This window comes from Stenella coeruleoalba, assembly GCF_951394435.1.
Source record: "Stenella coeruleoalba genome assembly, chromosome: 19".
NCBI classification, from domain to species: Eukaryota; Metazoa; Chordata; class Mammalia; order Artiodactyla; family Delphinidae; genus Stenella; species Stenella coeruleoalba.
This window is the reverse complement of record NC_137165.1, coordinates 31,820,131-31,842,681: the sequence shown is the minus strand read 5'-3', so window position 1 is coordinate 31,842,681 and position 22,551 is coordinate 31,820,131. Positions and strand designations below refer to the sequence as shown.

At 38.4% G+C, this 22,551-nt stretch overlaps 1 protein-coding gene across 1 annotated transcript in view; it reads right to left on the bottom strand.

Moving 5' to 3' along the window:
- The window catches only part of GDPD1 (glycerophosphodiester phosphodiesterase domain containing 1), a gene marked incomplete at its 3' end in the record, with an annotated part of 43,533 nt that extends 23,050 nt beyond the window's left edge, over window positions 1–20,483 (bottom strand). The window contains exons 1-2 of the mRNA XM_079906124.1: window positions 20,010–20,483; window positions 7,268–7,310 (exon numbers count right to left, since the gene is read on the bottom strand). Of these exons, the coding sequence (XP_079762250.1) occupies window positions 7,268–7,310; window positions 20,010–20,151 (185 nt within the window). The 5' untranslated portion in view covers window positions 20,152–20,483. The remainder of the gene's footprint in view (window positions 1–7,267; window positions 7,311–20,009) is intronic.
- Window positions 20,484–22,551: the final 2,068 nt, after the last annotated feature.

Below are 22,551 nucleotides of genomic sequence, written 5' to 3'. Positions count from 1 at the left end.
TGTAAATACGGTATGATGATATTTATGTTATCAGGAACAGAAAAAATCAATCTATTGTAATAGAAACTAAAATAATGGTTATCTAGGGGAAAGGAGTACAGGCTGGGAAAGGTCACAAGGGTGCCTTCAGGGGTGCTAGAAATGTTCTATAATTTTATCTGGGTGGTGGTCACAAAGGTGTATACATATATTAAAATTCTCTGGGCTGTGCACTTAAGATTTGGGCATATTACTGAATGTATATTATACATACTACAACAGCAGTTTTTAAAAAAGTCTTTCTTCTTCCCCTTATCTGCTAACTCTTATTCATCTTTCAGGTGTAAGCTTAAAAACTACCACTTCAGGATACCTTCCCTAATCCCCTGACCCCAGACTGGATTTTGTAGCCTATCTACCAGTTATCTGTCAAATTGCCAGGACTTCCTGTAGCACCTGCGTTTACTGTGTCAGAGTACTTACCACACTGTTTTGAATACATCTATTTATCTTCCCCTACTTGCCCAATTAGACAGGTACTCTCTGACGAAAGGGTTTGTGAACTATGGCTTGTTTACTATTGTAAACAAGTGCCTACGCATGGGGATGGGCACAGCAGGTACTCCATACGTATTTTTTTTTTTACTTTTTAAATATTTTTTTAATTATTATTTTTAGCTGTGTCAGGTCTTCGCTGAGGCATGTGGGATCTTTTTTTTTTTTTTTTTTTTTTTGCAGTGCACGGGCTCTTCATTGCAGCACGTGGGCTTCTCTCTAGTTGTGGCATGCGGGTTTTCTCTCTGGTTGTCGTGCACGGGCTCCAGAGCACGTGGGCTCTGTAGTTTGTGGCATGTGGGCTCTCTAGTTGAGGCACTCAGGCTCAGTAGTTGTGGCGCGAGGGCTTACTTGCCCCGCGGCATGTGGGATCTTAGTTCCCCAACCAGGGATCAAACTCACGTCCCCTGCATTGGGAGGTGGATTTCTTAACCACTGTTCCACCAGGGAAGTCCCATGTATTTGTTAAATATTGAATTAATGAATGAAAAGAGATAGCTCTCTGTATATATAAAATGCCTACACAGCACTTTATGTTTGTTTTTTTGTTGTTGTTTTTGTTTTTTGGCTGCGCAGCATGCAGGATCTTAGTTCCCTGACCAGGGATCAAACCCGTGACCCCTGCAGTGGAAGAGCAGAGTCTTAACCATTGGACCTCCAGGGAAGTCCCTTGTTTGTTTGTTTTTGTAAGCACTTTATGTATCAATTACCACCAGTGACATTTCAAGATGAAAAAAAAAAGTAAACATGGGTGCGGCAGGGAGAGAGTTTTAGAAAGAAACTTTTACTTTTTTAAAATTCAGGAATGGAAAGAATAAGGGCTGGGGTGAGCAGAGTGAGAAAGCAGGAATGAGAAAACGTAAAAGTAGATAAATTACAGTTTATGTAATATATTCCTATACATTCAAATTATTTTTTATAAGATGGAAACAATTTGAAATGGAAATGACTTCATATAAGGTCATGTCTCTACAACTAGATACTAAATTCCTAGTGAGGAAGGTATCTGTCTGTTCCATACTTTCCAACGTTCACGATGTTGGGCATATTGCAGGTATTCACACATTTCTAAATGAGCAGAGGGACTTCCCTGGTGGCGCAGTGGTTAAGAATCCGCCTGCCAGTGCAGGGGACACGGGTTCGAGCCCTGGTCCAGGAACTAAGATCCCACATGCCACGGAGCAACTAAGCCCGTGCGCCACAACTACTGAGCCTGCGCTCTAGAGCCCACAAGCCACGACTACTGAAGCCTGTGCACCTAGAGCCCGTGCTCCGCAACAAGAGAAGCCACTGCAGTGAGAAGCCCTCACACCACAACGAAGAGTAGCCCCTGCTCGCCGCAACTAGAGAAAGCCCGCATGCAGCAAAGAAGACCCAATGCAGCCAAAATTAAATTAATTAATTAAAAAAAAATAAAAATAAATGAGCAGAATGAATATTTTGGTTATCAATGGTTATCAAAGCCATATCAAAGGCATCAAAGCCATATTTTGGTTATCAAAATGTCTATGAACATTTTAAATTTTAATTAATTATCATCCAGCTAGCACCTAAATGTTCATCAATGATAAGCCATAGCCATAGTAAGTACCACACTTCAAAGAATCAAGTATTCACTTTATTCAATGAAGTTTTTATTCCAACAATGGAATGTCATTGTTGAATCTAAATGAAAAAAAAAAGTAGGTATGGTATGATCCCATTGATAAAGTGTGTGTGTGTGTGTGTGTGTGTGTGTGTGTATGTGTATATATATATATCTATATATATCTATATATCTATATATATATATATATATATATCTGACAAAATTTACCTTTGGAGCCAACCACTTCGGAATTTTCTCATACTTGGTCTCTTCTGATGATCCAAGCCCATCAGAATCCCACTCCAAAAGACCCAATGGCCACTTGCTGCTTTGTGCCAAAGTCTCATACCGCTCCTCTACTTCTCCTTAAATAATCTTCCCTTTCATTGTTCTGATTATCACCAGTTGTTAGAGGAAAACAAACAAACTTGGCTCCTTAATGTAATTCTTACTAAGATGTAAATAATTGTTAATTGTACATGTCCTCTTCTAAAGGACATCCACCTTTAAAAGAGATTATTTGCCAGTTGTGTGTTTGCTAGAACCACAAATGTGTAAAAATAAAATCGAAAAGTAGGCAAATAAGGACTTCCCTGGTGGCCCAGTGGCTAAGACTCCGTTCTCCCAATGCAAGGGGCCCGGGTTCGGGCTTCCCTGGTGGCACAGTGGTTGAGAGTCCGCCTGCTGATGCAGGGGACACGGGTTCGTGCCCCGGTCCAGGAAGATCCCACAGGCTGCGGAGCGGCTAGGCCTGTGAGCCATGGCCGCTGAGCCTGTGCTCTGCAACGGGAGAGGCCACAACAGTGAGAGGCCCGCGTGCCACAAAAAAAAAAAAAAAAAAAAAAAAAAGGGGCCCGGCTTCGATCCTTGGTCAGGGAATTAGATCCCACGCCAGGGAATTAGATCCCACATGCCTGCCGCAACTAAGAGTCTGCATGCCGCAACTAAGACCCAGCACAGCCAAAATAAATAATAAATAAATATTAAATGTTAAAAAAACCACACAAATAGGCAAATAAAAACAGGTTTTAGGTTGATAGAATTATTTTTCTGTATTTTAAAATTTCCTTGAATATTGTTAAACTATGTTTAGTTTTTTTAAAAAAAGAATAAAAAATGTAGACACTGTAAGTGACATATAGAGCCAGCAAACAGGTTTAAAATAAAATTCCAAGATTCTTTATATAGCCAAAAAAAAAAAATTGGTACTGTTGGTACTGCTGATTTTTGGTCACATACATGTCTTTCTTTTATTTTTGTTTTGGTTTTGTATGAGTGTGTAAAGGAGGGTAAGAGCAGGGGTTATCTATATTTTCCTGTATTTAAAAAATATTATACATATTACCTAAAATCTTTCTAAGTATGAAGTTTGCCTTTAGCTGAAATGTTGGATATTTTTAGAAATGTTTAGGAATTATAAAAAAATTTTTCTATTTATTGTATGTTTATCTCTTATTAACAAGCTAATAAGTAAAAATTTAGAACAATAGTAAGTGTATCTAGGGCAATTTGTAAATTATTCTAATAAAATTATCTCAAATTTGATACACAAACAGCTAGAACAGAGCAAGAAAACTTATTTTTAATCACTTTGGCTTTCAAATTTTTCCATAAATAACAATATGCATCTACTTCAATTGAAACACCAAACATTGTATAGTTGCGTTTCTGATAAGCTGATGACAAACACAGAAAAAAGCTAGGGAAGCCAAGGCTTCAACATTTCCAGAAAAAGAAATAAAAACTCTAGCTCTAAAAGAAGTGAAATTACTTCAAACTTCACAAAAACAATGCATCACAACTTAAAACTGACTCTATGTTAAAGAATTTATTTGAATCTCATTTATTCCTCAAAACATTGAGGTTGTATTATTATTCCCATTTCAGAGATGAGATAATTAGTATTGTATTAATTAGACATTCTAAAGAATTTTATCATGAGAATCAGGTCACTGATTAATTACTCTGACTGTCTGCCAACTTATCCTTGCAGCTATTGCCAATACAATTTGTTTCTTTCTCTAAGCATTCGTGGTAATACCACAGGGATCGAATTGTCCTATGGGTATTTACAAAGGCAGCCTGGTTTAATAACCTAGTTTTATTAGCTCTTAAGAACCAGATTTTACATACTCAGGGGCTTAGTGACTCTGTGTGTGTGTGTATCTTTGTAGTACAATTCCTTAGTTTTTGGTTACATATTTATTATGAATGGGATTCTGTCTCTGTCTTCTGTTAAAATTCTGCTTTTTTTTTTATTGGAGTTTACTTGCTTCACAATATTGTGTTAGTTTATACTGTAAAGCAGAGTGAATCAGCTATACGTATACATATGGCCCCTCTTTTTTGGATTTGCTTCTCATTTAGGTCACCACAGAGCATTGAGTAGAGTTCCCTGTGCTATACAGTAGGTTCTCATTAGTTATCTATTTTATACATAGTATCAATAGTGTATATATGTCAATCCCAATCTTCCAATTTATCCTACCACCCAATATTCTCCTTTGTTCTTGAGTGCCGCATTCCATGTATCATTCAGTAAGTGATTAGTGAGAACCTATTAGCACCAGAGCTAAATGTTAGGGATTGAGAAATCAATAAGGATTCTGGCTCCCAAGGAATCCCAGAAGAACCACATTCATAACTTAAGGTGTCTGTTAAATTATTTTATAAAGCACATTAAAGAACTTTTATAAATTGTGAGATGTAACTATTTCTCTGTGTCAGTACTAATTACTTCTTTAGCCCTACTATAATGTAATGAACATATAATGAATTAATTTTCCATGCATTCTTAAGGTCCTTTCAATTTTCTAGATGTATCTTGTCCACATACCATCACATCTTAACCTCAAACATTTCACATTTTTAAAATAGCTTCTTCCTCTCCACCAAATGATAGCTCTCCTAATCCTGGTATCTTTTCAATTTTCTGGTTAATCTTAACTAGGCTTCCCACACCAACTATTTATATTTTCTCTAATATCATCTTCACCTCCATGTCATAATATACATGCTTTGTGAAGTATATGTCTAACCGTATATATAAATAAGATCTAAGTTTTAGCTGCTCATTGTATTTTTTACTACCTCTCCTTCAACTATATATCCTTTCAAGCATATACCATAATTAAGAACAGTGTCTGTCTTTCGTCAATTATGTATTATAACTCTTTATCTTTTTAGTATATAGTATCTTAAAAATAGTACGCTTAAACAATTTTTTTCTTGTTGTTCATGAAGTAGGCATATTAAAAAAAAACTTTCTAAGTGTCCTAGCAGTTAAATAGAATATTTATAAATGAAAACAAAGTACAATTTAAAAAACTACTTATTGAAAGTAAGAGCACTGATGCATAAGACAAAACAAAACAAAATCATCACCACCACCAACAACAAAAATTAAGTTTAAAATTAAAGCCTATTTGATTTAGGTTTTCTATAAATTTCAAAGTCAATTAGCAAACAGCCTTACAAATAAATATATCTAATAAACACTAATAATAACATACGGAAGAGTTGCTTTCTTCTTTTAAAGTACCAGAAAAACCTCCAAAAAACTAAAGTTATAGAAAGCTACCACATGATAGACTGTAGTACTCTTCAATAGTTACTGCTTGAACAAAACAATATAAAAACAAACCGCTTGAAGACTGGAAATGAAATTTTGTATCTAGCAAGTAAAAACCATCTAAATTATTCTTTGAATATCAAAAAATTTTTCAGAGGATCAAAGTCTTCAAAGATAAAAAACATTTAGATACCATCCTTAGAAATAATGTATTATACAAATGTACCATCCTTAGAAATAGTTTAATTTCATAAATAAGGGTGTTTCGTAAAGATTTAGCAAAAAAAAATATGGAGAAAAACTTACAAAATAATATACTTTTACATAAAGGAATGCTAAAAACCACTCAAAGTTATGAGCAGTTTTTCCCCAGGTAATATATATTACTACAACACAGGCAACAAATATTGGATAAATGATAGTGAATGAGGGTGTGCGTGGGTATGCATATGTGTGTGTATATCACAGTGAAAACTGTTCACATAAAATTAAATATATTTTGCTATAGGAGCTAGCTACATAATCTCAGTAGAGAAGATAACAAAGTAATTTAAATTAAATTATTCTGTTTCACAGTCAGTGACAGGAGGAAAGATTTTGCATTTTAGAGCTGTAAGAGACTTGAGATTACAGTCAAAAGCATCACATTATAGAACAAAAAGAGTAAGCAATGACAAATACAGGAGGATAGGATTTAGACGAAACTAGACTATGGAAAAGCAGTACCTTGGGACCTGGTAACAGGAAAAGTAATCTCTAAAGTGTCTTTGAATGATGAGAAGCAGAACAAAAACTTAAGCCAAATTATCCTGATTTATTGGCCCCAATTATACACATAAAAATGGCTCAAAAATTACATAAGAAAATATTTTTCTTACTAAATATGGATAGTAATGTTTTTCATGGGAGTTAACTTATCACATTCCCCATCTTATTTTTCAGGGGACAGAAAACTGTTCGCACCATTACCACAGACTGATGATAATCATTCACTCTAAGACAAAGAACAAGGTATCAATCAGCTTTCATTCCTGTGTCTCCGGCTGCTTCTCTGTGAGGTGCTCTAAAAGACATCTATATGAAATATGAATAATCTAAAAATTGAAAAAAAATTTACCTGATTTTAAAAAATAAGATCAACACTCCTAAGCCTTCAAAGAAGAAAGACCAGATGACAGCTTGACCTGACCTGTGGAAGAATTACTGAGTAGACACATAATCCTACTCATAAATAACAGCCAATGTAACAGTGTTTTCATTTTCTCCTTTTCTCTTTCTCTCTGAGGCTAATTAGCATTACACACAGTATGTGCCTTGTTACAAATGCCTTCTTTCAGCTTTGGAACTATAGTATCTTTTGATTACCCAAAACTCTGATCTAGTTTTTCAGTTATGCAGAAGCCAAACACTCTTTGTAACACTTCAGACTAACTAAAAAAAAAAAAAAAGCCATTTTAATAAAATAGAAACAACTACCACAAGTGGATGCTACACGTGTACTATCCTCACTTGGTGAATCATCATCACTTTAAAGATAAACTGTAAAAGAAAAGAATACCTTTTTATATACTTACTGCTGAAAGGCTGCCATTGTATTCTCCAAATTTTCTCCAGCACCTGTGAAAACATTAAATTGAAGCTAATTTGAACATTTTATTTTGCCAGAAATTCACCTAAAAAAGATACATCAAATGAATCATGATGTTTGTATATTATGTAGACATTACAAGTGTTTTAAAGAATGTAGGGGTATTTTGAATTGCTTTTAGCTGCACCAAGAAGAATCAAAGATCAAAGCACAGCCACAGCAACGCAGGAGGGTTACAAGAACCTAAACATGCATTTAAAGCTATAATAGAAAAGACAGAGGAGGACTTGCACATATACACCTCCTCAGAGTTAAAGTGCCTCTCCTCTGGGTCCCCAAGGTCTCTCACGCATCTTTCTACTAAGGCATTTATCATATTTATAGCATAAAGTGTTTACCCATCTCTTTTCTCCCTTTCCCATTAATTACTTAAGAGAAGTGACTGTTTTAATCATCTTGGCTGAGGGTAATATAGTGTAGTAGTTGAGGGTGGGGCTCTGGAGTTAGGATCTCTGCTCTCAAGTCTGTTTGATACTTGTGTGACCTTGGGAAAATTACCTCACCTTTCTATGGCTGAGCTTCCCTATCTATAAGGATGAGAAGGGACTTCCCTGGTGGTCCAGTGGCTAAGACTCCATACTCTCAATGCAGGGGGCCTGGGTTCAATCCCTGGTCAGGGAAGTAGATCCCACATGCATGTCACAACTAAGAGCTAACATGATGCAACTAAGACCTGGAGCAGCCTAAATAAATATTTTTTAAAAAAACAACAGAGAAGAAAAACCCAAACGAACTTTTTAGCCACCCAATAATTAATGGAATGCACAGGAAAAATACTTTGGAAATACTTTTCTAAATACTTGGAAAAACAGACAATTTCTTTTTTTTTTTAAATAAATTTATGTATTCATTTATTTATTTATTTTTGGCAGTGTTGGGTCTTCATTTCTGTACCCAGGCTTTCTCCAGTTGCGGTGAGCGGGGGCTACTTTTCATCGCGGTGCACGGGCTTCTCATTGACGTGGCTTCTCTTGTTATGGAGCACAGGCTCTAGATGCGCAGGCTCAGTAGTTGTGGCTCACGGGCTTAGTTGCTCCACGGCCTGTGGGATCCTCCCAGACCAGGGCTCGAACCCGTGTCCCCTGCATTGGCAGGCAGACTCTCAGCCACTGCGCCACCAGGGAAGCCCGACAATTTCTTCTTAACAAAAGAGACAATTCAAGTTTAAGGTGCTGTTCAAATAATAGAATTAAAATGTCTTACATACAATAACATCTGAACATATTTGCGAGAGTATTAGAGTTTTCTTCTTTTATATTGTTAGATTGTATTTTTATGGCAACCTAATTAATAATCAATAGAAACACAAGGTATGAAGAAATGAATATATTAACCTAATGTTCTAAAAGTTCCATCAGTTTAGCAGAGAGAAAGGGGTACCTATGTGAAACAAGCTACTTTGGGGACTTCCCTGGTGGTCCAGTGGGTAAAACTCCACACTCCCAATGCAGAGAGCCCAGGTTTGATCCCTGGTCAGGGAACTAGATCTCACATGCATGCTACAACTAAGAGTCCACATGCTGCAACTATGAAGTCCGTGTGCCACAACTAAGAAGTTTGTATGCTGCAACTAAAGATCCCATGTGCCGCAACTAAGAGCCGGTGGAGCCAAAATAAATATATATATATATATATATATATATATATATATATATTTTTTTTTTTTTTTTTTAAAGCTACTACTTTGACTTTAGGTTCACTTTAATTACTAGAGTTAAAGCACAATAGAAAACAGATGAAGCAAATATGGAGATTAAAGTTTTTTCAAAAGTAAGTGCTCTTTTGACATTAAATGACTTTTAAAAGTCCAGTCAGTGCTTGTTTTAGTCAAAAACTAAAGAAATATGTTATAAACAGATCATCAATATTCAAGAACAAAGCACTCTAGAATGCTACCTAAAAGAAAAGAGTGCTAAAATGGTTACTTGTAGATTAGGTTAAACTGCTGCCTGTTGTACCAAAAAGCAAGGAAGTTAACAGGACACAGAAGCCAGTTTGAAGAAGCTCTCACTGGCCAAACCTGAGACAATGTTAGCATCAAAATAATGATAGTAACAAACTTTAAACCATTAAACAAAATAGGATATTCTGAGTCCACTTTAATAACTGGACCAAAAGTTTGATAAGGAATGGAGTGTTTATGTGGTTTCAAAGTACTTTCCTACAAAAATACTTACTAACTACAAAGAGAAAAAGTAACTTCACAATGGAAAAGTCTGGCAGACACCACTTTCACCAAGTAATCAAAGTCAACATCATTAGCTCCTTCAAGCTGACTTCTGTGTCCTTTTAATTTCCTTGCCTTTTGGTACAAAAAACAATCCATTTGGGAATTCCCTGGCAGTCCAGTGGTTAAGACTCCGTGTTTTCACTGCTGAGGGCACGGAACTAAGCTCTTGCAAGCCGCGTGGAGTGGGGGGGAAATATTCACTTCTCAACTCCTCTGTGAAGCACTTTATAAAAAAATTACTTCAGATTACAATGATTCTTATTACAGTCAAGAGTTAATGCCTTAAACTAGCAGGTCCTAACCATTTTGGTCTCAGGACTCTTACTGAGTACCTCAAAGAGCTTTTTTTTAAAGCATTTTTTAAAAATTAATTAACTAATTTATTTATTTTTGGCTGCGTTGGGTCTTCGTTGCTGCACAAGGGCTTTCTCTAGATGTGGCGAGCAGGGGCTACTCTTCGTTGCGATGTGCAGGCTTCTCATTGCGGTGGCTTGTCTTGTGGCGGAGCATGGGCTCTAGGCGCATGGGCTTCGGTAGTTGTGGCATGCAGGCTCAGTAGTTGTGGCGCAGGGACTTAGTTGCTCTGCGGCATGTGGGATCTTCCCGGGCCAGGGCTCAAACCCGTGTCCCCAGCACTGGCAGGAGGATTCTTAACCACTGCGCCACCAGGGAAGTCCCTCAAAGAGCTTTTGATTATGTGGGTTATATCCATTAATAATTACATATTAGAAATTGACTTCTAAATTTTAAAACTTTGAAAATAACAATAATAAATCCATTACATGTTAACGTAACATTTTATGAAAAATAACGATCTGACAAAAATATTTAACACTAAGAGTGGCATTGGTTTACACTTTTGCAAATCTCTTTAATGTCTGGCTTAATAGAAGGCAGCCAGATTCTCGTATCTGCTTCATACGTACATATCAACCTTCACACAGATAGTGGGAAAAGAAAGATTCTTCTGTGATACTGCACCAAAATTCAACAAATGGCAGATTCTTAAAAGTTAGTTGTAATGTGGAATCTGAACCGTATTAATGACCTCTTCATACTCTATTACATGAAAATCGATTAGCCCATCTTGAACTTTGAATGGATCTTTCACCCATGCATGGTTTTTTGGAAAATACTGATTCACTGAATTATGCTGATCTTCTAAATACTGACACATTTCATTACACAATATTTTTTAAAAATCACATTTGTTAATACCTGATACCATCAGGAAAATCTTTAAAAATTGGAAAGCTACCAAGCTCACAGTGGATGATATAAGTTTTTCAGAAGTCTAATTTTTGCTTGAAAGCTCAAATTTAATCATTGGCATTGCTTTAATAGAAGGCAGCTAGATTATTTTTATTCTAATGACAGACTCACTTTATTAATTTTCAAGAACATATCTGTTGAATACTCAAGGCTGAATAACCAGTTCGTCAGTCAGTTTTTTAAGTGAAAATGGGGTTCTGTGACCCTCCTGCACTGTTGGTGGGAATGTAAATTGATACAGCCACTGTGGAGAACAGTGTGGAGGTTCCTTAAAAAAACTACAAATAGAACTACCATATGACCCAGCAATCCCACTACTGGGCACATACCCTGAGAAAACCATAATTCAAAAGGAGTCATGGGGCTTCCCTGGTGGCGCAGTGGTTGAGAGTCCGCCTGCCGATGCAGGGGACACGGGTTCGTGCCCCAGTCTGGGAAGATCCCACATGCCACAGAGCGGCTAGGCCCATGAGCCATGGCCGCTGAGCCTGCGCGTCCGGAGCCTGTGCTCCGCAATGGGAGAGGCCACAACAGTGAGAGGCCGGTGTGCCGCAAAAAAAAAAAAAAGAGTCATGTACCAAAATGTTCATTGCAGCTCTATTTACAATAGCCCGGAAATGGAAACAACATAAGTGTCCATCATCAGATGAATGGATACAGAAGATGTGGCACATATGTACAATGGAATATTACCCAGCCATAAAAAGAAATGAAATTGAGCTATTTGTAATGAGGTGGATAGACCTAGAGTCTGTCATACAGAGTGAAGTAAGTCAGAAAGAGGAAGACAAATACCGTATGCTAACACATATATATGGAATTTAAGGAAAAAAAAATGTCATGAAGAACCTAGGGGTAAGACAGGAATAAAGACACAGACCTACTAGAGAATGGACTTGAGGATATGGGGAGGGGGAATGGTAAGCTGTGACAAAGAGAGAGAGAGGCATGGACATATATACACTACCAAACGTAAGGTAGATAGCTAGTGGGAAGCAGCCGCATAGCACAGGAGATCAGCTTGGTGCTTTGTGACCGCCTGGAGGGGTGGGATAGGGAGGGTGGAGGGAGGGAGACGTAAGAGGGAAGAGGTATGGGAACATGTGTATATGTATAACTGATTCACTTTGTTATAAAGCAGAAACTAACACACCATTGTAAAGCAATTATATTCCAATAAAGATGTTAAAAAAAAAATGGTGTTCTGTGGAAAACAATAAAGGCTAATTCAGCTCAGAATTCAAGCAATTGCACAAGTACTTTTCCTCAAGACAATCATCTTCCTACTTTGGTATGCAGCAAATGTGATTTTTGTGTACTTCCAATTTTGTCACACAGAATATTAAAACTTATGTGTACTCAAGGATTGAAATTTAATAAAATTAATAATTTTTCTAATACATCAAAGATATTCTTAAATGAAACTGCCTTTTTAAAAAAAAATGTGAGTGCATGATGGTGAGGAATACAATGGCTACTAGTACATTTGGTACCAGTATTTTCATTTGTGCTAAAGCAACAGCAGTTTTACCGACTACTGCTTTTGCACCATCAGTGCAAATGTCAACAAGGTGAAAAAGGTAAGTAATGTCTTATGAAAATAATTTTGACCTTGTAGACCCATGAAAGGTCTTGGGGACTCCCAGGAGTCCACAGACCACACTTTGAAAACCACTGTCTTAAATAATCAAGGATCAGGGCTTCCCTGGTGGTGCAGTGGTTAACAATCCACCTGCCAATGCAGGGGACATGGGTTCGAGCCCTGGTCCGGAAAGATCCCACATGCTGCGGAGCAACTGAGCCCGTGTACCACAACTACTGAGCTTGTGCTCTAGAGCCTTCGGGCCGCAACTACTGAAGCCCGTGCGCCTAGAGCCCGTGCTCCGCAACAAGAGAAGCCACTGCAATGAGAAGCCCGGGCACCACAAGGAAGAGTAGCCCCCACTCACCGCAACTAGAGAAAGCCTGCGCACAGCAACCAAGACCCAACGCAGCCAAAAATAAAATAAATTTTTTAAAAATTCAATGATCAGAAAAGTCAGAGGAGTGGTCACCTCTGGGGATGGAGAAGGATAGACTGGGAAGGGAACCAAGGGAATCTTATGGGATTCTAGAAATGTTCTATATCTTGATCTGAGTAAATGGCTACCTGGATGTACACATATATTAAAAAAGATATTAAGCTGTACACTTAAGGTTAGTGCTACCACATGTATGCTATGCCTAAATGTTTGTTCAAAAAGCCTTTATTTCTAAGTCCTATGTTTTTTATATTCTGGTACACCACTTAAACCTTGAGGCGGCTTTTTTTTTTTTTTTTTTTTTGTGGTACGCGGGCCTCTCACTGTTGTGGCTTCTCCCGTTGCGGAGCACAGGCTCCGGACGCGCAGGCTCAGCGGTCATGGCTCACGGGCCCAGCCGCTCCGCGGCATGTGGGATCTTCCCGGACTGGGGCACGAACCCGTGTCCCCTGCATTGGCAGGCGGACTCTCAACCACTGCGCCACCAGGGAAGCCCTAGAAGGCTTTTTGAAGGCAAGTATTGAGAGGAACATCTATCCCCAGCTACCTGTTCCCACCTAGTGAAGGAAAATTCCACTCTAGTCCGCAAGGAGGGAAAAGAATGGAAGGAACACTTTTAACCCTTCTTTATTCCCTCATATACTCCTCCCCATGGGAGCAGAAGCCACGTAGGAGAAAGAGCTGTCCGTCCATCTGTGACTCAGCCCTTCATAGTCCCCTTAATTTGGAGTGGCCCACCCTCAGAAGGAACAAAATTTCTGCTCAGCGCAGCATGCAGGATCTTAGTTCCCTGAGTCCCTTGCAGTGGAAGCACAGAGTCTTAACCACTGGACTGCCAGGGAAGTCCCATACCTCTATCTTTCTGTTGCATGCATTTTATTTCTAAGTTGGTTCCAAAGTTGGGATGGGAAAGTAAGCCTTCTCAAATTTCAATAGCAAGGGCTTTGTAATATACATGTGTAAGAATATTCCGCAAAACAGTGTTCAACAAATATTTATTAAGTTTGAAACGATATGATATTTGTTTCAAAATAGTACAGGTGAGAAGAATGGGCAGGGATACAGATGAAACAACATTGGGCATGAGTTGATAATTAGTTGTATCTGAGTGATAGAGTCTTACTACTTTTGTATATGATTAAAATGTTCCATAATAAAAAGTTCAAAAGATACTTATAGTTGGCTCTTTTTGTTTTGAGGAAAAGGAGTTAGGAAAAATATAAAATAGAGATTCAGAAATCTGAAATAAATTTCCCCACAGTTAATATAATTTTTACTACTAATATTTACATTCAAAGTCTACCTGTTTGTCTTTTATGTCTCCTTTCCATATTAATTTTATTTGTAATTCATTTAAACCTAAGAGCTTAAGCATGCAAGCATTATTAAGATCTTTGATCTACTTTATAAAATTAATAGCCAGTACTAAATAAAATAAAATATTGAAAAGGTGGTCAAGATATTAATAATTAATAGAAGCTAGATACTGTGCTTAGCACTCTATATATTATTTCATTAAAATGCCCACAACCATGGCAAGATTTCTGGCATCTCCGGAAATAAAATTGGGTAAGATCACATAGCCAACAAGGGGAACTGAATTTCGAGCATAAGCAGTATGACTTCAGATCCCACCCTTTTTACCACTAACTATGCTGCAGTTTCTATGCTTCCATTCATATTTCTCCTTATTTCAGTTTTACAGATAAGTTACTTGTATTGGTCCTTATTTCCATATTCTTACACTTGTTTGTAAAGCTTGAAGATAAATCCCACAATGATAATACCCACAAATTACTTGTTAAGATTCATATGGTGAAAGCCCCGAGAGTAACTAAGGGACTAATTTAAAAGTAGACTAATTTAAAAGTATGCCATTCCTCTCCAAAGAATTATTTGGTGATAGCTCTTCTCTCACGAAATGGTTTGAATTCCTTCTCCTTTCAATTATCATCATATCATTCATAAAGCACACCTGCCGTTAATTTTTCTTTTTCCTCAATAAGCAGGTTAATGCCTGGCTTTGCAAATAACCATTCAACATGTAAACAAAAGTTTGTTAATTAGTTATGAAGTTAATTATGAAATGTGGATGAGGATGAGTATCATAGATTTGACATGCTGTCCTACTATAATTTGTTCATAATTTCTCTGCTTATGTCCCCCTGCCTCCCTCTCCGCCAGTTCTCATTTTTCACTTCTTTGAGAAAGCTTCACTTCCTAATACTATACAAAGCTATATTTCCCAATTTTTCATTCTATATTAACTTTCCTCTCTTAATAGTACCTCATAATTACTTTGTGATTGGTTAATTTCTGTTAGGATAGGAAAAGTAAAGGAAACATTCTCTTTTGTATCTTTAATTAGATTTAAATGCTGTAAAGGAAAGAAATGTCTGGTCAGCTTCCTTTTTACCTCCCAAATGTTTTATATACCAATAAACATTCAACAAACATTGTACACTTGTTTTACAGTTATCCTCCAATGACCACTATCATTAACATCTTTTGTATACATGCTATATGTGTGTGTGTGTGTGATGTTTATAAAACCAATGACAAATATGACAATGTGCACCAGCCACAAAAGAACAACTTCCAAATTAAAATTTTTCTGATATTGGAAAAGATAGCTTAGTGCAAATAAAACATATTTTAATGTTTGAAGACATAACCTTATATCAACTTAAAATGGAGTTGTTATTCAGTAAATCAAGCAACAAAGTAAGTTCCTTCTCCACTTCTAAATTCACTTGTTCATTCAACATTTATAGCGCACTTTGGAAACTATATATTTCCATAAGAGCATGAAGAGCTTGTAAGGACTACAGATGGTATATACAAAAGAGCATTTCTCAATATGCGATCCCTGGAACACTGCGGAATTGTTTCTATATTTCAAGGGGAAAATATTAGTGAAATATATATTTGCAGATATAAGAAAAAAATTAAACACATCAATAGCATAGAAGGATGATATTCAAAGTGTATATTGATACAGCGGCAGCATTTACCAACTAACCACCATATGTGTGCTCTTTTCAATAAGTGGTTTTTGCTATCTTGTCATACGTTCAACTTTTTCTATAACGATATTTAATTTTTCTAAGTTTGTAATATGTATAATTTTTTTAATACAGGGAAATATAGATAACACCTGCTTTTACCCTCCCTTTACACACTCATACAAAACCAAAACCAAAATACTTCCAGTGACACTTTGAGACTCAAACTGATGCCTCACTTTCCTCCTTGAGCAAACAAAGTTTAGGACTCAGAAGCAGCCAGTGTCCATGAGCAATATTTACCCTCAAACTTATCACCTCTGAAATCAATCTGGCAAAATGCCCAGATTGTGGCAATACTTTGCCTTGCAATCAAGGGTGAAAGATTAAAAGGTAAGGTGAGGAATTTATCAGTTGATGATTTTTTTTTTAATTCTTTGGCCACCGAACCCTAATAAATGAATCTCTTTTTTAAAAGCCTGTTGCTTAATTCAATTGGCCCATAGAGATAGCTTAGGGAGTATGAAAAAGTTATTTCCCTGCTATCCTAACTCTAGTTAACTCAGTGGGCATTTGAAATATGTGTATATATGGTATGATTCCAAATGTAGTAAAATACGTACTTAAAGGATACACTTCAGGGGACTGCCCTAGTGGTCCAGTAGCTAAGACTCCACGCTCCCAGTGTAGTGCGCCCGGGTTCAATCCCTGGTCAGGGAACTAGATCCCCCATGCCACAACTAAGAGTTCGCATGCCACATCTAAAAGATCCCACACACGGCAACGAAGATCCCACGTACGGCAGCTAAGACCTGACAGCCAAATAAATAAATAAAAATAAATATTAAAAAAAAAAGACATACTTCAAAATGTTAACAGAGATTATGTCTGGATGGTGAGTTTTAGGAACTATTTTTTCTTTTTTAATTTCTATATTTCCCAAGTTTTCTACAATGAATATGAGTTACTTATGCAATTGTAAAAATATTAATAAAATTCATAATTTCATAGAGAAATTATAAAAATAGACTTTGAGAGTATGACTTGCTCTCGATTTAACCCAAAGGGTACATCTTTGGTCCTATTGGTATTTCATCAATACACCGTAGTTACAAAAAGTGTTCTTTGGTCAAATAGATAAGGAAAGACATGGAAAGTATCTAGCACACAATAGATAATTAGCAGACAGCAAGCTATTATTTTAAGTGTATGTTAGGATCTGTACTAGAGGCTAGAGACCCAAGCATTAGTAAAATCTAAAATCTGCCCTTGAGGAACTCATAGTCTAATAAGGGAAGCAGGTATTACAATATAATGTAATACAATGTATGCTTTAATGAGGTAAGAACAAAGCAGGCCTACACCACTTAATTTTTAAAACATTAGAGTATTTTCTACTTTCAAGGACAATCAATCAGTAAAAGGCAAAAGTGTTCATTAAAACTAAGACATTAAGTATAGGGTGATCTCATTTTCTCTCACTCAACTCAAAGTCCTATTGCAAAATACAAATGTGACCCCTTGTATCCATGCTTATATTTCTAAACAATTCTACTGTGTTTAAAGTGCTTTCTGTACACCTAATCCTCATAACAACCCAAAGAGAAGCAAGGTTATATTGCTTCTATAATAATCAAGGCTTATTCCCAAGGTTAACTAGTGATAGGTCCAGAATCTGACTCAGGTGATAGTGCTTTCATAGCAGACATAATATAGTACACATTAAGAGTTTTAAGTTAAAGCAATTCAGACGTATATACTTTATACATATATAATGATCAATGTTTCAATCTTGGAAAGATCATACATCTGGTTTTCATGAAATATCAGGTATTTGCAGTTAGGGCAATAGAGAATTAGCCCAAATGTTCGTGACATGCATGGAAAAGTTTGCACAGATAACACTGATTGCTGTTATCAGTGTCCAAGACAAAAATAAAAAGCAAGCAGAAGCTGACTGCTTCCTAGTCTATTATTTTCCAGAAACTTAGTATCTTGAGTTACAAAGTGTTTTTTAGTAAATATATCCGCTATCACCCTGGATTCAACTGTATTATTTGACATACATACTCAACAAAAGCATATTAAGCACTAACACACAGGAATTTACTACAGTGATTTAGGACTGTAAACGTATTTCAAGCCTACAGAGTTAAGATTATTTCTTCTAAAATAAAATCTAGATCACCCATAACGACCGTTTAGATAGCTTTTTAGAGGACCTAGTTTTGTTTTGGGTTGTTAGTAAGCACATTTCTTTTTTTTAAATCAGTAAACACAACTGGCAGAAGGTACTGACTATCTCCCGAGTAGGACTACTACCATCGAAAATACTTCTATGGCAACAACTCAAACACTAAAAGTTGTTTTTTTGGCTGTAGTGGTTGAAGGCACGTTAGTAGTCATATGTCATCCTACAATTTAACTTTGTATCCATTAAAATACAGGTAAACCAAATAAGAAATAACTTGGCATTTAGCTGGTGATAGATCCCTTAAAACCTTTCACACTTTTCATGAGTAGGAGACTAGCATAACCACTGAAGTCACTCTTTAGTACTATGTGTAACTGATTAAATTATACGGATTTTACAGGAGCATGCTAATGTACTTCTGTGATATTTAAAAACTTATTCCTGGGACTTCCCTGGTGGCGCAGTGGTTACGAATCCGTCTGCTAATGAAGGCGATACGGGTTCGAGCCCTGGTCCGGGAAGATCCCACATGCTGCGGAGCAACTAAGCCTGTGTGCCACAACTACTGAGCCTGCGCTCTAGAGCTCGTGTGCCACAACTACTGAGCCCACATGCCACAACTACTGAAGCCCGCGCACCTAGAGCCCGTGGTCCACAACAAGAGAAGCCACTGCAATGAGAAGCCTGCGCACCGCGATGAAGCGTAGCTCCCCGCTTGCCGCAACTAGAGAAAGCCCACGGGCAGCAACAAAGACCCAATGCAGCCAATAAATAAATTCATTAAATTAAAAAAACCCCAAAACACAAAAAAACCCCTTATTCCTGGCCAATTCTTGTTAGCAAAGGAGTCATGGTACTAAATCAAATTTTAGACTGTAAACTAGAATTTTACCATTTCAAGTATTAGACTGTAAATTCCAAGCAATTTTAACCTAGTTTAACATTCATCTCTAAAGAACAAGCTAAAATTGATTGAAATAATCCAGTCTCACAACATTTTATACATCATGCGTGAAATGAAATAAAGACATTATTGCACAATAATGAAGAGGCAAAGATTTGGCCTGCTGTCTGGGAAATGAGAGGGTTCATCTACATTCCTTTTGGCAAGACGCTGTTCCAAAAGAAACTTCTTTGTTTTCGTCAAACAATACAGTCCTGTCATTAACTAAATCATCTTTTTGTCTTTGGAAATCCACCGGTCACTGCTGGGGTGCAAGGTGGGGTTGGAAAAAAAAAAAAACAGGTGCGAGGTTTGCAGCTTTGGGAACCAGGACGCTCCAGTTTCTGTCCCAGTCCAGCCCAAGCTATAACCGTGACCTTGGGACGTGTCCCCGGCTCAGGGACTCGGTTTCCCCCTCTTCTCAATTATCATGCTTAGAATGGGGGGATGGAGGGGTGAATTGGGACCGGCCCCCAGGGACTGCAGATGCCCAGGCTGCACCACGCTCCAGGTTCACGCAGTTCCTCAGCCCTGGAAGCAGTTCGCCCCATCTTCCCACAAGCTCAGCCACTGGCTGTCTCGGAACAAGTCTGTTCCCGGTTCCCCACTGCGGGGTACCCCCGGCTCGGCCCGGTGCTCCCCACTTGTGCCTCACTGCTAGGAAGGTAGCTTGCCATCATCCTTCCCTCCTCCGAGAAACCTCCATCTACCTTTCATTCTCACCCTGGTCCTTCCTCCTTCTGAGAACCCCTGACATCGCCGCACTCGAGAGGTCCCCACCTTGGCTCTGTCTCAAGACCCCTTTCCTTCCTTCAGGCGACCTCCCCTCCACACTGCCTTCACCTCCGGGGTAGCCCTCTATCCACACACGCCCATCCTTCCTCAAACTCTCACGTATTTCCACCCGCCTGCCTTTTGCGGAGGACCCTCAGCTCTAGTCGTGCTGGGGCAAGGTGGGGGGCCTCCCCCACCTCCGCCACCTGGTTCTGGGGACCCCTCTCACCTCCGCGGTGAGAGATGTGTTTACTGAGGAATCGTTGCTTCTTTCTCTGGTGCAGCAAGGTCGGGTATTTGAGCAACAAGAAGGAAGTCACCAAGTACCCTCCCAGGGTGGAGAGAAGGTAAAAAGCCGCGGTGGACGACATCTCAGCCACCCTGTGGGAAGTCTCCCACCGCCTGGCCCTCTGAACTCCGCTGAGACGGTCGCAACGGCTGCAGCGGCGGCGGCAGCTGCTGAAGAGGTCTGTTCGCCCCCAGCCGGTGCCAGCGGTGCAGCGCACTTGCCGGCGCCGGCCCAACACGCAGGCGCAGCCGGACTCTGGCAGCCAAGCAACAAAGGGGCTCCGACACGCAGGCGCGCTCAGGCTGCAGGGTATGAGCCGGCGAAGGTCCCAGAGCCCGCTTTTGTCACCTAGCTTTGTGGTCCGACTCGCAGCGCAAGTTGAGTCGAATGCTTGGAAACCCGCCAGTGCCTTCGCCATCACTCGGACCGAAAAGGCTATTCAAGGATAGCCTTCAGGAAGGCCTGACATAATGAGAAAGTTCACATCAAAAAGGGATGATTCCAGGGCGCGTCTTTAGCCCTAGTCGAAGAAATGCAAAGAACTCTTACCGATGGAGGAGTTAAAGCTTACTGAAAACAAATAATAAACACACTCATTTGTCCAGCCAAGGGAGAATTTTCCCTTTTGTCACACATACCATCAAAGGTACTAGTTTATCAGTCAAGTATTTGAGGGATGGTTCCTCTCCTCTCGCATTTTACTGTTAAAATGCAAACCTCATGCCTTGTACGCGATAGGCAGTCAAATGTTTGTTGACTTACAAGTCCGTTTAAAATAAGGAAACGTTGACAAGGTTATAGGTTATAACTTAAAAGTCTTGGGAAGACTGGAAACTAAATTTCCTTTCATCCCACACAAACTACTAATTCTAAGAGCCACATTTAAGTGCAAAAGAATTAACCCAGGGCTGAGGGAGAAATTTTGGCCAGAAAAACAGGTCTCTCACAGAAGTAGAATGCAGAGTGATTATTTAAAATCATGTGATTCTTGACTCTGGCCTTAAGCAAATTTCTTTCTTCTGTTTTCTTATCTGTAAAATGAGGAATTTTTTTACTAAATGATAACTTCCAACTCACACATTCTGTTAATAATGACTTCCCAAAGATTTTACCTTCCTTTAAGAAGAGTAAATAAAATTTGGAGGATTCTTGAAAACAAGGGCCTTCATTAGATTTTAAAAAGTTGCAGAGAAAGACTTTTGCATCCGTTTACCAACACAGTAGTCTTATTTCTTGGTCTAACACCAATATACGCAAAGAAATGATAAAGCCTTTGTAGAAGAGAACTAAGTATAAAAATTTCCACATACAACCAAACTTAAAATTAACAACATTTAAAGGGAACTCACAAGTTGAAAAATACTGCCTTGTTAGGAATTAAGGAAAGTATCTGTTTAGGGCTGTCAAATTATATCCTATAGAGTAGCTGTGCTCATGGTTCTGTTTCCCATTTCCAAAATCTCTCTTGACAGCAACTTTAAATTTGATGACTACTTTATGATTAGTATAGATATATGTATATGATAAATATTACCAGGAAAAAAAATGTAACTAAGAATATTTAACCTTCAACTATAGAGGCACCAGTGGCGTAGCAGACAGAGCTCTAAATGTAGAACCCATAGATTGATTTATTTATTTACTTTTTGGCCACACTGCACAGCATGTGGGATCTTTGTTCCCCAAACAGGGATGGAACCCACACCTCCCGCACTGAAAGCACGGAGTCTTAAGCACTGGGCTGCCAGGGAAGTCCCTAGAACCCATAGATATAGCTATGCTATTTATAAACTGAGTGACTCTGGGCATATCACTTAGTTTAAGCCTCAGTTTCACATCTGTAAAATGGGGGATAATAATATCTAACCTCAGAGCAGTATTTTGAGGATCTAAGGAAGTAAAATGAAAGCACTGAAAGTATCCTAGGGAATTCCCTGGTGGCCTAGTGGTTAGGATTCAGCAACAAAGTTGGGGAAAGTATACAGAATTATTCAAAATAAGTAACCAAGCAGGAGCACACATGCCTTAGTGCAGGCCCAAGAAAATTAACACCAATGAAAGAACAGGTGAAAGTATAATAGTAGAAAAGCATCTTTTAAAAAATTGCACTTATATGATGAGAGATATCTTCCAAGATGAAGGCCATATTTTGCGGGAAATTTATGAGACTCCAAAGTTAATAAGACATTATTTAAGCCAAGAAAGGCAATTAGCACAGGCAATCAATTATCATAGGGGGAAAATGTTGGAAAAGAAAGAGTATCAGAAATCACTGGCCTGGGACTTCCCTGACAGTCCAGGGGTTAAGACTCTGGGCTTCCACTGCATGGGGCATGGGTTCCATCCCTGGTCAGGAAACTAAGATCCTGCATGCTGTGCAGCATGGCCAAAAAAATGTTAAAAATAAGGAAAAATAAAAACTTAAAAAAAAAGAAATCGGGCTTCCCTGGTGGCACAGTGGTTGAGAGTCCACCTGCCAATG